We start from the raw sequence: 16,000 nt of genomic DNA on the forward strand, positions 1-16,000 counted from the left end.
TTTGTATTGCCATTGGCGTTACATATGGGTAAGGAAATGTGCCTTCACACAGGTATTCTGTGCAGAAGACTATGAATAAAAGGTTAAAGAGAAGCTGGGGAGGCAGTTACCAAAGATGGCAACTGCCCAAAAAAATACCCAACCTTGATCTCTGAGATGAATGAGTACCAAAATGAACACTAAAAATAAGCATTTTTTATTATATAAATACAGGCACCTTTCATCGGGGTAACCCGGACCTGCTAAACAACTCCAAGAAGAGAAGAGGAGCTGTCCTCAGCACCTCTTCATCCCACCTCCCGAGTCTTCTAATCACCCCGGGCCACCTAACCTGCTCCCAGCCCAGGGGCCTTCCACTTGGGGCGTGGGGAGATCTGCTCCTCTTAGCTTCTGCACAGCCCACTACCAGGGTGGCCCCTGTCCACTCAATCCTCCTCTGCACCCCAGTCTCAAGCCATCCTCTCCCGGCTGCTGGGCTCCTGGCTGTGGCATCCCCTCGTGCCTCCGGTCCCCCGCCTCTTCCCCGCTCACGCCCAGCGCCCCTGGCCCCAAGGCGGGGGCCTCCGCCCGCACCCAGCACCTCGCCCGCCCCTCCCCCACACTCGGCCGAGGGGACCGGGCGAGTGAGCGGTGAATGGACGGATGGAGGCACGGAGGCACGGATGGCGCGGCTGGGGGTGGCTTACTTGAGCATGGCTTCTTCTTTTTCCTCCTCTTCCTTCTGCCGGTCCATCACTGCCATGATAATGTTCCTCTCCTCCTCGGTCAGGTGGCTCAGGTCGGGCAGCTCTTGCATCGGGGGAGGCACCGTGGGTGGGCGAGGACCGCGGGGCCCCACGGCCGAGGACATTTTCGTGGCCTGCCCGCCCCCTCCGCTCGCTCGCTCGCTGGCTCTCACCTTTCGGATGCACGCCCAGCGGCTGCGCCCCTGCTTCCCCTCACAGCGGAGCCCTCCCGGCGGCGGCGGGAGGAGGAGCGGCGGCGGCGGCAGCAGCGGAGCCGGGGAGACAGCGAGCCCAGTCTTTCATGGTTGTTTGCATCCACCCAGCCCCGGATGCTGCCTTTGTTTTGGTCGCCCTGGCGAGGCTCGGGGCCGCCCGGCCGCCTCCCGCAGCCCAGCCTCGGCCGGCGGGGGCGGGCAGGCGGGGGCGCGGCGGGCGCGGCGAGGGGGCGAGGGCTCGCGCCGGGCTCCGCCGATGCGGGCGTCTCCGGCGGGGCGCGCGGGGCGGGGGCGGGGCTGGGGCTGGGGCTGGGGCGGCCGCCGCCGCCGAGGCTGCTCTCCCGGGCTCCGCTGCCTCCAGTTTGGGGCTGCGGGAGGAAGAGGGAGAGTTTGGCTGTCAGTTAGGCGGAGTCTCCGAGGCTTCGCTCCCGGGAGATGCTGCTGCTGCTCTCGCAGACATAGCTGCCAGCCACTCAGTTCCGGAGCCGCTCCGCCCACGGGCACCCACCCGCCCGCTCCCCGGCCCGAGCCTCGCGCCCCGGCCGCTCCCCCCACACTCGCCAACGTGCACACCGCAGCGCTCTATCCCCAGGTACCCCTCGCCCGTGAGTCATCCTCCCTCTCCCGGTCCCTCGCCTATGTCATCCTCCCCAGCCCTGTTTTCCATGGGATGCATTAATCATCATCATCCTCGCTACCATCTTCATCACAGAGCATTAATATTATTTAAGCACCCACAATGTTCGGAACAGCAGGATGGAACACCCTCTGGATGCATATTTTTTTTTCTTCCTGCCACCATGTCTTTCTTATTTACTAGTTAAGTGTTCCCACCCACAACAATGTAATTTTTTAGATAATTTTGATACACACAGACACACACACACACAGACACACACACACACACCCTCCAACAGCCTGGGTTTTCTGGGTACATTGTACTAATAGTCAATGCAGTCTTTCTTGACCCGTCTCCTCTAGAACTGTTCTGCAATGTATCCTAATTTCCCCTCAAGATGCCTCGCAACATGATAATTCTTTAATTTGTCATTTTGGACTCTGGGTAGCCCCATCGTATCACATAACTGCACTTTTCTGGTGCTTGCAAATGCATTATCTACTCTAATTCCTCTAGTGATGCTCACTATCATCATGTACTCACTCACATACAGTACAGAGGTACTTCAGTAGTCCCTCTGTACTACTCAAGAAACGCTGATCCCAGAAAGGAAAAACACCCAACGATGTCCTGTTGTATTTAAGGAGCTTCTGCTCAATGCCTGGCCCAATGATAGGCATTACAATGAGCTTCTTTTGCTGATAAAGGCAAAAATAAATAGACAATCCTTTCAAAATAGGTAATGTTATCAGCTTTGAAACCTGGAGACTGAATTTTGTTAGTATAATTATAAAATAATCAATATAGGGAAGGGTTCAAATTTAACAATTTCCTAATGACGATATCTTAGCAATGATGATGAGAGAATTGATATGTTTCTCTCCTGGGGAATCATTTCAATAGTTCCAGAAGGAAGTTAGCATTCATTTTTTTTTCCTTCCAAGCCTAACTTTGTTAATGAAGATCATAATGATGATATTTATGAATCTTAAAATCTTTAAGTTTAAGGAAATTAAGAATTTAACTAGTTTCCATTAAATGCAGGAGTTGCTTCTACATAGACACATCTATTTGAATGCTCTCAGTAATGGAAGGCTCACTAGCTCTTAATTCCATCCCTATGCCTAACTCCCTCCTTTAACTGAAAATCTTTCAAATATTTGAGGCAGCTATCATGTCATCTTCAATCTTCTGCAGAGTAAACCTTTTCAGTTTATCTAACCCGTATAGCCTCATTTTAAACACTTGTCACTTGCCTTTGAACACACTGAATTTTCTTTTTATTTTCTTTCCAGACTAGGTATCAAGGATATGTGTAATCAAGAACAGTTTCTGGCACTTAGTAAGTGCTCAATAATGCTGTATGATAATCATTTTTATTTGCACAACTTAACATTGATATAACTTTTTGGTAGCCATTTCACTTATGAGGATGTTATTGAAATGAACATATAGTCCACTAAAACTTCCAGTTATTTTTCATCAGTGTTGCTGCCTAGCTGGATTTTGTCTTTTTTCTAAATAAGCAATTGATGAAAATATAATTGTGTTTTCTTCATTTTTTAATAATTGTACGTGTTTCTCTTAGTCCAGCATATATTCAGGAGAAAATAAACTGAGTTAGAATTTTGGCTCTGCCCATGATTTTATGATGTTGGCCAAATCACTTAACATCTCTGAACCCCTGTTTCTTCATCTGTAAAATGGGAATAAAGATACTTACATCAACACAGAAGTGAAGTGTTAAAAAGAAGACATATTTGAAATATCTATGTGCTTAACATTTTATAGTTCTCTTTTTCTTATTTCTTCCTCTCTTCAAGATATATATTAGGTCATCACTCAATTATTAATGCAGAGAGGGGAGGAGAAATGTACATGACATATTCATTCTACCAGACGCCTGTCTCTCTGATAGTCAATGTGCAAATGCAACAATGCAACAGACAAAGGCCTGGTTCTCAAGAGGTTTACAATCAAGTTGGTTCTCATGAAATTCTTCTAAAGTACAAATAAAGGAATTATAAAGCCTCAGTAGACATTAGAACTGGCTGGGTAAAGCTCCTGAAGACAAGGATCTAATGAACAATTAACGATGGTACTTTAATTTGCTCTGGCTGTCATGACAAAATACCACAGATTGGGTGGCTTAAGTAACAGAAATTTATTTTCTCACAGTTCTGGAGGCTAGAAATCCAAGATCAAGGTGTCGACAGGTTTGATTTCTTCTGAGGCCTCTCTCTTAGGCTTGTTGCCTGTCTTCTTTCTGTGTCCTTACATGACCTCTTCTCAGTGCCTGTTCATCCCTTGTGTTTGTCCCTCTACTTATAAGGACATCAGTCCTATTGGATCAGGGCCCCACCTTTATTACCTCACTTAACCTTACTCACTTCTTTAATTTTGACACTGTCTCCAAATGTAGTCACATTCTAAAATACTAAAGTTTAGGATGTTAACATGTGAATTTGGGAGGAAACATAACCCAGTCCACAACATGTGGTTTCCATTTATTAGAATTACTTTGGGAAGTGGTGATTGACAGGTATTATCTGGATGACTTAATGGAAAGAAGTCTGTTTCCCAATCATCTTTATGTTCATAGATACTTCTCAAGGCTACATGTGTCTATGTGAAACCAGAGAGTGAATAAACAAGTAAATGAGTTGACCAATAAATTAGTAGGTGCCTCGGTGCAGCCATTCCTTCTGTCAGGAATCTCCTCCATTAGGAGGGGTTCAAAACCAACTTCTAGAATTCAAGAGAAGTGTCTTTACAAATTTATCTCCAGAAAAGCAGGCCTTATCTTCCCTTAGATAAGCAAGCAAATACTCCAAATAGGTATACCAAAATATGTGGCTTCCAGGGTTACTTTCTGGAGATACTCTACAAAACATAATCAAAGAATGTGAGAAAATGTGCATAATACCTCCCTCCTAGAAATTCAGAAGGCATCTTAACAAATTTAAAGAATGCTAAGAGGCGGTTATTTACTGCCATAAAGAAATCTGTTTTACTTGGTTTGGCCTGGTATGTCCCGAATGTATTAGACCATAGATCTAAGTTCTCCCCAGATGGAGGAAACATGCTTTAGAATTGCTTTAAGAAAATCTCTAACTTACAGGCCTTGTATACAAAGATGTTAACTATAAAGACATGAAACTTTTAATGTGGTTTTCCTTGTTCAGCCAATGATATCTGAAGTAAAACATCTTAAATCTCTAGTCAAAAGATCTATATCAAATGTCCTTAAGGTCAACAGTAACATTACATTTAGGATGCTATTCAGAAACTACATAGACAAAGCTCCTAAAAAGTGAGTTTTTTAGCTCTTTTCCACTGATACAGTCAAATCATTTCTCAAAATAATCTTAAAATTGGACACCACTGCTTAACTATTCATTTAATTTCATAGCTGAGGTTGTAACTTCAGAGTGGAAAATTATTGAACTGGTGTCAAGTTTAAATCTTCACACTACCATTTGACAGGTATGTTGGGTTGAATACTATCCTCCAAAAAACCATGTCCACCCAGAAACTTAGCATATGACCTTATTTGGGGAAGGGTCTTTATAGATGAAATTAGTTGAAATGAGGTCATAGTGGATTAGAGTGGGTGTTAAACCTAGTGACTGGTGCTCTTATAAATATAGAAAACACAGAGACATACAGAGAAAAAAGGCCACATCTGAAGACTCAGAGAGACATGAGAGGCCACGTGGAAACAGAGGCAGAAAGTGGAGTTATGCTGCCACAAGTCAAGGAATGCCAGAGTCACCAGAAGCTAGAGGAGGCAAGGAATGATTTGCTCCTAGAGACTTCAGAGAGAGCATGGCAGTGATGACATCTTGATTTTGGACTTCTAGCCTCTGCAATTTTCAGAGAATAGATTTAAGCCAAAATATTTATGGTCCTTTGTTATGGCATCCCTAGGAAGCTAATACAACAGCTATGTGAGTTTCAAAGAATTAGCAAACTTTCCTGAGCCTTATTTTGCTCATCTATAAAATGAAAATAACAATACCGACCTTCCAGGGTTTTCATAAGGGTGAAAGGTTGTGAATATGTGCACAGTGCCTGGCACATAGGAGGATCTCTATTCATTCATTCTTTCAGTATATATTGACCAAGCACCTGCTTTGTGCTAGGTGATGAGGATATGGTAGGGAAAAAAGCAGATAAGGTAATGACCCTTAAGAGGATTGACAAACAATGGCCCACAAGCCAAATGCCTATTTCTTTTTTTTTCTTTTTTATTTTTTATGAATAAAGATTTATTGGAACACAGCCACACCCATTATTTATGTACTATCTGTAGCTGCTTTCATGCTGCAATGGTAGAGTTGAGCAGATGCAACAGGGACCATATGTCTCACGAAGCTTAAAATATTTACTATCTACCTCTTTACAGAAAAACATTTGTTGACCCCTGCTCTAGATGCTGACAGTACAGGTGCAGGAGACAGGCATAAATAAATAAACACACAAGAACAGTTAGGGTATGATAATTACTCTGGAAAATAACTTTCCAGATATAAGAGAGCATCTGTGGGAAGATAAGTAGTCATGGAAGTCCTGAGAAGGGGTTCTGGGAGTAGAGATTTGATGGATAAAAAAGAAACTAGCCTAAAAAGAGCTTAGCACAGAGTGTTACAAGCAAAGGAAAGTGCTAAAGACAAAGCCCTGAGTCAGGAAAGGGCAGTGTTCTGGAGAAACAGAAAGTAGGCCAGTGAGGCAGGATCATTGCAAGGGGAGGAGAAAATGGCAAGAGATGACCTCATAGAAGGCCTGGTCAGCCAGGACAAGAAGTGCTGGCTTATTCTTGTGCAATGGGAGGCCACTGAAGAGCTTAAGCAAGGAGTTAAATGATATGCTTTATATTTATGAAAAGATTACTCTGCCTGTGGGTGGCAGGAGAATGGGTGGCAGCCCAGGAGAGTGAAAACAGAAAGTCTGGCTAGGAAAAATTAAAATGGTTTGGGCTGGGGAGGTGTAGTAGGAGTGGAGGAAAATGGATACATGCATGATGTGCTTTGTGAGTGGCACCTAGAGACATGCTGACCGATGAAGTGTGGGGTGGTGGTTCCACATACTGAGATGGGGAATTTGTGTGTGTGTTGAGGAAAGGAACGAGTGGTGTGGTAGGGATATCAAGAGCCTTTCATCATTGCTGCTGTCATCATCATCAAAATTCCCAAAAAGAGAAATATATTTGAATTTAATTTGCTAAGCGATCCCTCTGACCAAAACAGTTTTTTTTCCTCTAATGTTCAGAAAATGCAATAATTTTTCTTTTGAAGATTCATTTTTATCAAAGATTGGCCTGAGGGCTGAAGGGGTCTTTGTTGCTCTCTTGACAATGAAAAAAGTGAAGAGATTCCATTAATGTATAATTGACGGCAGCTTGGGTACACATGCACATTCATATACGAGTTAAGCACAAAGTACTAGTTAATTTCTACTTTAAGAAATAAGCAAGTAATGCATTCATGACTACAGATTTTGTACACATAGTTGTAATTATTTATTTTTGATTTCTAGAGAGTTTTGTAAGGAATGATTTTGGAATATCTTCAACACCTATTGACATGCAATTTTGGCTAGCCAATGAACTTTAATCCTAGACTTTTGACTTAAGTTATCATCATATCCATCTATATATTTTGCACCACTCTTTTCTGAGTACCATCATAATCTATTCTATAAGCATGGTTAATATATAAGGTGATCATATGTCCTGGTTTGTCCACAGCCGTCTGAGTTTGTGCCTGTTGCACTGGCATTATTGTCAGAAGTATCTCCTTTCACTTACCAGTGTCCTAATTTGGATGATAAATTATATGGTCACCCTCTTTATACACAGTTATAGTAATTTGCAAAAATATAGTCTTTGTGGCTTCAAAGAACATTTGGCTCTCAAGAGATTTCACTGAAAGTATTTGGCTGAAACTGGATATCAGATTTTGGCTCAGATTCAGCCACATACCTATTTTAATCTGATTTTTGGTAAGGTTCCACTATTGTCATTTATTTCATGAGGAGTTCAATGTGTGGGAATGTTTTTATCCTTGGACCTAGAGCAAGGAACATCACATCATCCTGTTCTTTTCTGGTGGGGTCAAATCAGCTTTGGATATAGTTTTTCCAAGCAATTAATATTTTTAGTATTCTTTTTTTGAGTTATTTCTTTTCAGTACTTGTATCCTGATTCAGAATCAAGGTTCATGGCTTCTTTTGCATTCTTCTGAGGCTGATCGCCTTTCGTATTGGCCAAACTTAGCCCGCTTAATTAGCAATGTTTTAGAATAATTTCTCCACATTCCATTCTCTTCCAACTTCCTTCTTTGCACTGAGTAATTTCTTGCAAGTTCTTCATTTTGATTTTATGTAAAATGAAGAGTCTCCATCTTAGATGCCTTAACTATTTAATGCTTTATTCTTCTGAGAATGTTTTCTGTTAAGTTTATGCTGGGTGGACGGAAGTGCCAAAGTCTTGAGGTCATTCTCCCCAGTACAGTTGTTGAGTGCGATCCTCTTCCAGTTATGATCAATCTCTATCTTAGAGTATGACAAATTGAATGGACTTTAAAATAAATGTTACTTTTACCTTCCTCAAAGCTAAAACACTTCTAAGTGGTAAATGATTTGGATAGTAATGACTAAGACTAAATTATCTTATAAACATCAAATTTTTTAACAAGTGAAAAGCATCTTTTCTATATTTAATATTTATCAACTATATTTTTATTAAAATAATATTTTATTTAAGCAGAGAGACCCTAAAAATAAGATTTAAATAAACATTCCTTCCTAGAATGCTCTGATTTGAACCCCAGGAAACATTTTTGCCTATTTTTCTATTTTCCACTCCCTAATTTTAGATCAGCAACCCAACCCCACACAGGCCAACCCTGGATAAGCCACTCACTTCTATCCATAGGTCACAGTCTCTAAAGACGAATAGGAATCTTGACAGAAGAATACAGGGACTTGGCTCCTTCTTCTGGCACTAATCAGCCGTGCAGACTTGAGCAAGCGACTAAATCTCCCTGAGCTTGATTTACATCTGTAAAATGGAGGCAATTATATCTCCTTTAAATATCTCCAGCATTTGCATAAAATAATAATATACTGAGCCTATTATGTGTTCCTGGTCTGTGTTAAATGTTCTACATGCATTATCATATTTTCTTCTTCTAACAATGGGTCTGCACTATTAACACCCTGTGGAGCCTAATTAGCATGACCAGTGTAGATCATTGTCCTTCAGCATTTTCTATGTTCCATAGTATCAGGAGATAGAGCCAGTATTTTCCTTGCTTCCTCAAGTGCAACTTCCAGATTATTATTCTCTCTCCATTTTGTATAACTTTTTCTAGTGTGTACTTTATATTCCTTTTCTTAGCTCACAGTCTTCCTTTCCACCTCAAGATATGCTCTCATGGAAAATATCTTTAACATCCTCATAGATGATCCTTCTAGTACTTTGACCTCTGCATATCTCAATTGTCTCAAATCTACTCCATTCAGCATCTTTCATGCCCACTCCATAGACTCTGAATACCTACAAACTGAAACATTTCCAAAAATGACCAATTTGAACTTACCCTTATTGACAAGTATCATGGCATCTACAACTCTTTGACAAATTGGACATGCACAATCCACTAATACATTATTTTTTCTCTGTTTTCAGCCTAATTTTAGCTTTCCTTACCTTCATATTCAGCTGATAGTCCATAATTACTTCTTCAGTAATATAAGATTCAGATTTCTCCCCATCCATGCATTTATCTCTCTCTAGTATGTTTGGAAAGGGAAGCAAGCAGAGGCTGCTCTCCCATGTATTCTCTCAGTTAGGCTACTTGCTTCCTGCTATTCCTCTGGGCATCTCTATCTTCTCTTGGCCATGGCCAACCACACACTTTCCTCCAAGTCAACGGGAACTCAGAGATTACAGACCCTCAGAATCATGCCTTACAATGCTTCCGAACCATTATAGTGAAATGGTAGGAAAGGCAGAGCTGTTTTCCCTGACATTGACTCATTTTCCTCCACCATCTCCACAGGGTTAGGTGGGTATCTCAGTCTTTATCAAGGTGGGTGTCGTAGTTCATTTTGGCTGCTTTAACAAAATACCATGGACTGGATATCTTATAAACAGAAAAAAAAATTATTTCTCACAGTTCTGGAGGCTGAGAAGTCTAAGATAAAAGTGACAGCAGATTTGGCATCGGTGGGATCATCATCTGGTTCACAGAAGGCATCTTCTGGCTGTGTCCTCACATGGCACAAGCAGCCAACAAGCTCCTTTGGACATTTTTTATGAGGGCACTAATCCCTTTCATGAGGGCTCTCTTCTCACGACCTATCACCTCCTAAATACCTCACCTCTTAATATCACAATACTGGGGATTAGGTTTCAACATACAAATTTGGGGGGAACTCACTCAGACCATAGCAGTGAATATATAAGACTTTACCAAATGTATAGGAGGAACCAAAGCAAATTACAAAGTATAAGGCAAGGAATTTAAATTTAATGCTATATATGACTTTATTTAGTTCAAGGTAAAAGTGTCAGGCAGTTAAATTCTTCCCAGCTCATTACCCCATGGAAGCTTCCATTTCTAAAGGTATTTTCTTTCCCTGGGGTCTATTTCTCTCTACTTCTTCCCTCCTTTAAAACTTAGCAGTTCAAAGCTCCACTCATCTCTCTACTGGCTGAATTTTGCTTCTACTCTTATTTATCATTGGCTACACTACCCCAACTCCCTCAACTTGGTGTGTCCCCAGGGATCCAGCTAGATAGATTTTTGCAATGAGTTATATATTTAAATAATAATATGTAATGTTATATTATCCCCCTGTAGGCCAGGGTGCTACAGATAGTAGTAAACTTAAAACCATTCATCAGCCACACATGCACATGTGGTTTCACACACATACACACATACACACACACACACACAGACACACACACACACAGTTTCACAAAACACATTCTTGTCAAAAAAGGGTGCTGGTTGTCTGAATTCTGGTTTCAGCTTTGATGATGTCATGAACAAGTTACTTAACATTCTTAGGCCTCGGTTTCCTCTGAGGTAAAATTAAGGATTTCACCAGTATTCTCTAAGGATCTAGTTGTCTCTAACATTCTAAAGCACAAAGGGGTAGTAAACAATACATGACAGTAAGTATTTAACAAATAGTTTAAGATTTTTTTGTGTGTGAAATAGGAATATTATATAATGAAATTATATGTGCTGGAAAATCAGAAATATTAACCTAGTCAATTTACTACAATCAAAACTGATAATTTAACAACACTATTAGTCATTGGGGAAATGAAAATTAAAGCCATAGAGAGATATCACTACACATCTATTAGAACAGTTAAAGTTAAAATAGTGATAATAGCAAACTCTGGACAGGGTGCAGAGAAAATGAATCTGTCATACATTACTGGTGGGATTGTAAAATGTTATAGCTACTTTGGAAAATTGTTTGGTGATTTCTTATAAAATTATACATACACTTAACATATTACCCAGCAGTTATACTCTTGAGCAGTATTCCAGAGAAATGAAAACACATGTTCATACAAAAACCTATACACAAATGTTTATAGTGTATATATTAATAAAGGCAAAATAATCCAAATGTCTTTCTGTGGGTGCAAGGTTAAAGAAATCCTCGTACATCCATACCTATGGATTACTACTAAGCAATAAAAATGTAATTAACTATTAATACATACAACAACTTCAATGGATCTTAAGAAAATTATGTTGAATTACAAAAGATAAGTCCAAAATGATACATGCTATATGTTTTTATTCATATAACATTCTTGAAATAATAAAATTATAGAGATGGAGAACAGATTAGGGTTGCCAAGGGATAGGATGAGGTAATTGAGTAGGTATGAATATAAAGTTACAGTATGAGGCATTTTCTTTGTGCTGATAAAATAGTTCTGTATCTTGATTTTTATGATTATTACCTGAATCTCTACATGGGAAATAATTGCATAGAACTAAAGCTCACCACATTACCCCCTCCATATAAATCTATTTTAAAATGCTGAAAATGGAACAGGTCTATTTAACAGAACTGTACAAATGTCAATTTCCTGATTTTGATATTTTACTGCAGTTATATAAGATGTCACCATCAAGGGAAACTGAGTGATGGTACAAGGGACTCTATCTATGATTTTTGTAATCTTCTGTGAATCTACAAATATTTTCAAAATAAAAGCTAAAAAATTCTGACATCTAATTTCTTATTTACAGCAAATGATGGTCTTATCTATTAAATACATCAATGTTACCCTTATCAATCTGTGTCTTTAGGGGTTTATCTCAGCTTTTGGATTGAGACTCAGTTGCCTAAGCCAAGCTATAAACTTTCTTTCTCCTCACTACAGTGTATAGCATTATGATGACCACAATGAATGATTCAAAAGTTGGCATATAGTCCTTTTCAGGTAGACAAATTTTATGAATCAGTGTTGAAAATATAATATCATTTTATTCTACATTGGAACACATTTTGTCCATATAATATTGAAGGTATACATTTTACCCCTTCTCTGTTATAGTACTACAACATATGCAGTAAGTGTGGTCTAACGATATCTTAACTTCCTGCATGTTTTCCTCAATCCACAAACTTAACTTTATATTTTTCAGTAGACTCTACTTGATTTTTCTCTTGGAATCTATACTATAGTGGATGTTGTCATATTTCACTGAAATCCCCCTTCAGAATTGAGGTGCTTATTACCCCTAATGCCAAGAGTTTGGCTGAACACAAATTACAGCTGTGCCTTGAGACTAAGAAAGCTGTCTTACCTTATTTTCCTTCCTATCAGGAAGACTTCATTCAATGGCTAGACAATGCTGCAGGAGTATGAAGATTCAGCCTCTTTATTTGGTATAAGGAAGGGGCTATCTTAACCTTACAGTTACCTCTGCAATTGGTGGAGTTCATGTTTGTAACTGTGGCAGTTAAATTTTCTCCCTGTCCAATTCATACTTCCTTGCTCCCTCACAGGTATTCTCAAAGGTACACCATAATAATTCTCATGCATGCTAATCATAGAGTTTTAGAATATGTCTTCCTAGGAACCTGAACTTTAGCATTTACTACCAGAAATGGTGCAAGGAAGTAGACTCAAAAATGTAATTATGGAACTTAATCACCTGCTGGCCAGCTGGTAATTAAGAGCCCATCCCTAGCAACAAGTAGAATATGTATAGCTCCTGTCACTGAGCAACAATGCAATTGTTAACATTTTTACTGGTAATGAACTGGGATGGGACACCAATGGATAAGACTGCACTTATGAGTTCAATGTCACAGGCATTTAAGAAATATGGGAGGAGTATAATTATAAAGACTATGGAATTGGATGGCTGCTGCTGGGTTTGATTGATGCACTGGAAAAAGATGTTGAGTGGTTTAGAATATTTAAGTCTAGGAGGATCTCACTCAACAGCTATACTGGGGAGAATGACCTCAAGACTTTGGCACTTCCATCCACCCTGCATAAACTTACAGAAGACATTCTCAGAAGAATAAATCAGTAAACAGTTAAGGTTGATTTACAATTAGACTTTACTATAAGTAAAGTCTTTACTACTACTCACACTATTACTTCACAATTGAGACTTGTCAGACTTTACTATGACTGTTAAACCTTTCTTGTAGTCACTGATTCCATTTTTTTATTTATGAGGCTTGGCACCAATTGTTTGAGTTTTCTTAATGAGTCTGGCAGATGAAGTTGACCAACCTCCTCAAGCTGCTTGGCCACACTCAGGAAAAGGAATGACAACAATCTTTCAAAAGCAAACTTGGATTTAGTTATGGGTTCTTCTGTTCTATGGCATCCTGCCCTTGCTTCAGCAGTCCCACTTGGCTGGCTTAGCCTAGGGCCCCTCATTATCTTTTGACTTCTACTTATTCCCTGGGTCATAAGCAACAGCCAACATATTGGCCTCCAGCCACCAGGCACATTGTGTCTGATGACCTTATAAGCATTCTCCTATATTCCAGACTAAGGCTTCTATTTTTGAAAACTTCCATTTTTGGATCTTTATAATCTGCAGCTTTCCAAAACCCAACTATTAGAGCTTCTCTTATTTTTACTTCCACAGGGGGTCTCTCGGTCTCTCGACCCCTCCTTCCTTTCCTTCCTCCCTCCTCCCTTTCTTCTCACTCTGTCCCTCAAATGTGAATATTTTTCAACTATTAACTTTAATTACAAGTAATAACACAATTTCTAAGGTAAAACTTAACTACTAGAATATCAGAATTACCTTTGATATCTTTTAGGATAAATATATTGCCTCAAGCCAACTCATACTTAAATTATAAAAATATATTTTGTAGAATATTTACTCGCATCAAGAAAAATTCTCAAACCAATTTTATGCCCAGACTACAAAAGCCTAAATATCATTTTCTCAGTAATGTTTTTGGACTCAGCAAATGAAAAATAGAGTAGAATTTACTCAAATATGAATGTTTCCAAGAATGGAACTAACACAGTTTTTTCCTTTCATATATTTGTAATAATAAGGTAGACCTGTTTTTCCCAGACAAAGAGATAAATCTTCCCTATTGTGCTCCAAACATTTTCTAAGAACTATAAGGAAACCATTGTTTTAATGCCATGAGGGTATAAAGATAATTTTTTTCCCTTTCCTCCTTGGTCCTTCTCCACAGGACTCAATCAAGGCAGAATAATATGTTGAACACCAAATGTTAGTAAATGTGAGCAGTTTGACAAAAGCCAAGTTGACCTGACCCAGCAAAAATGAAAACAATATGCTGTCCTGGTCTCTCTTACTCAAAAGAAGGAACTGGGGCAAGAGGTAATGGTGTTATTTACACTTTACCCGTTTTAATAATCAATAGTCCCTGGCTTGATTTGATCAATACCTACTGAGAACCTGTGATGTCACTGACCAGATAATGCATGGTGGCAATCCATGAAAAGACTAAAACTATATAGGGACTTCCAGTTTCAATTTGTCATGTAAAGAACTTGGAACTTGTCTCTCTCATCTTCACAGTAAGAATAAAGCAGAAAAAAAAAAAAAAACAACCAGAAAAATATGACTATTTGACTTCTTTTAGATTCATCAGAGAACTGGGGTTGCAGGGCAAATTTACCACCCTGAGATCTGAAGATACAGGTGAACACAGAAAATCACAGCCAAGATCAGCCTATTGGCTGCAGAACTACTGGAGCCAGTAACTGGTAGGAAACTTTAATGGTGACTTTGACAAACCGCTAGAGGCTGAGTGTGCACTAGTGTAAGAATGGGGAACTCCTGGAGGCTGTGGTCTTAGGAGGAGCCCCACACTTCATCAGTTTTACCTCCAGGAGACACATGAGGTTCTCACAGTGAGGAGCCAAGAAAAATCCTCTCATGGTTCTGAAAGGATGAGAGGGAAAATAATCATTTTGAAATATGCCCGAAGCGTTCTTCATAACAAAATGCTAGTCTCTAGGGAAAAGACTTCACCATAGGCTTATCCCACCTAGGGAGAAGGGTATTTATCCAGCTCTAGAACCCTTTAGCCTTGCAATCTCCCCTCCATGGGGAGTAGAGAAGCTGGGAAACACTTGTGAAGATCACATCGTCGGGAGACAGGACTAATGAAAGACTGACTTTAATCACAAGATCATAGAGAACTCCCCTCCCATATAATTTTTAATCTGTGTCATTCCTGAGTGTGGCTTTGTCTCTTCTAATTGTGTGTCTTCTTGCCTTTCTGTACACTTTACAATTTCTTATTAAAAGCCAGACATAATAAATTGGGTAAGAAGAACTGAGGAAAAACGGCTGGGCATGGTGGCTCATGCCTATAATCCCAGCACTTTGAGATGCCAAGGTGGGAGGATCAGTTGAGGCCAGGAGTTAGAGACCAGCCTGGGCATGAATCCATCTCTACAAAAAATAAGAAAAATTTTCCAGGTGTAGTGACACATGCCTGTAGTCCCAGCTACTCAGGAGGCTGAGGCAGGAGGATTGCTTGAGCCCAGGAGTTTGAGGCTACAGTAAGTTATGATCACACACTGCACTTCAGCCTGGATGACAATTTTGTGTTAATTGTGGCTGGGAGTTGGGCTGTGTTTACTGTTGGTTGTGGCTGTACTAGCCAGGCTTCAAATTCCTCTAGAATCCTCATTTTTATTTTCCCTTTTTCTTTGGGTTTCCCTAGGAACGACTCCTTAAATAGTGTCTGTGCCTTGTACCTTTTTCAGCTTTTTTTTTTTTTTGTCCACTTTTGTCATATTGGAACTCTGTTTCTTTGGTGATAAATTATATGGGAGGGGAGTTCTCCATGATCTTGTGATTAAACTCAGTCTTTCATTAGTCCTGTCTCCCGACGATGTGATCTTCACAAGTGTTTCCCAGCTT

At 40.0% G+C, this 16,000-nt stretch overlaps 1 protein-coding gene across 35 annotated transcripts in view; it reads right to left on the minus strand.

Moving 5' to 3' along the window:
- The window catches only part of RIMS1 (regulating synaptic membrane exocytosis 1), a 477,545-nt gene extending 476,413 nt beyond the window's left edge, over window positions 1–1,132 (minus strand). For 11 of the 35 annotated variants that reach the window (XM_076003212.1, XM_076003206.1, XM_076003199.1 and 8 more), the window contains exon 1: window positions 687–1,126. In XM_076003212.1, coding sequence (XP_075859327.1) covers window positions 687–850 — 164 coding nt within the window. In that variant the 5' untranslated portion in view covers window positions 851–1,126. Of the gene's footprint in view, window positions 1–686 lie in introns of all 35 variants that reach the window. The other 24 variants (XM_076003201.1, XM_076003211.1, XM_076003209.1 and 21 more) reach the window with 5 other exon arrangements.
- Between the last annotated feature and the right edge of the window lie 14,868 nt (window positions 1,133–16,000).

The sequence above is a fragment of the Microcebus murinus genome, chromosome 5 (genome assembly GCF_040939455.1).
Source record: "Microcebus murinus isolate Inina chromosome 5, M.murinus_Inina_mat1.0, whole genome shotgun sequence".
NCBI classification, from domain to species: Eukaryota; Metazoa; Chordata; class Mammalia; order Primates; family Cheirogaleidae; genus Microcebus; species Microcebus murinus.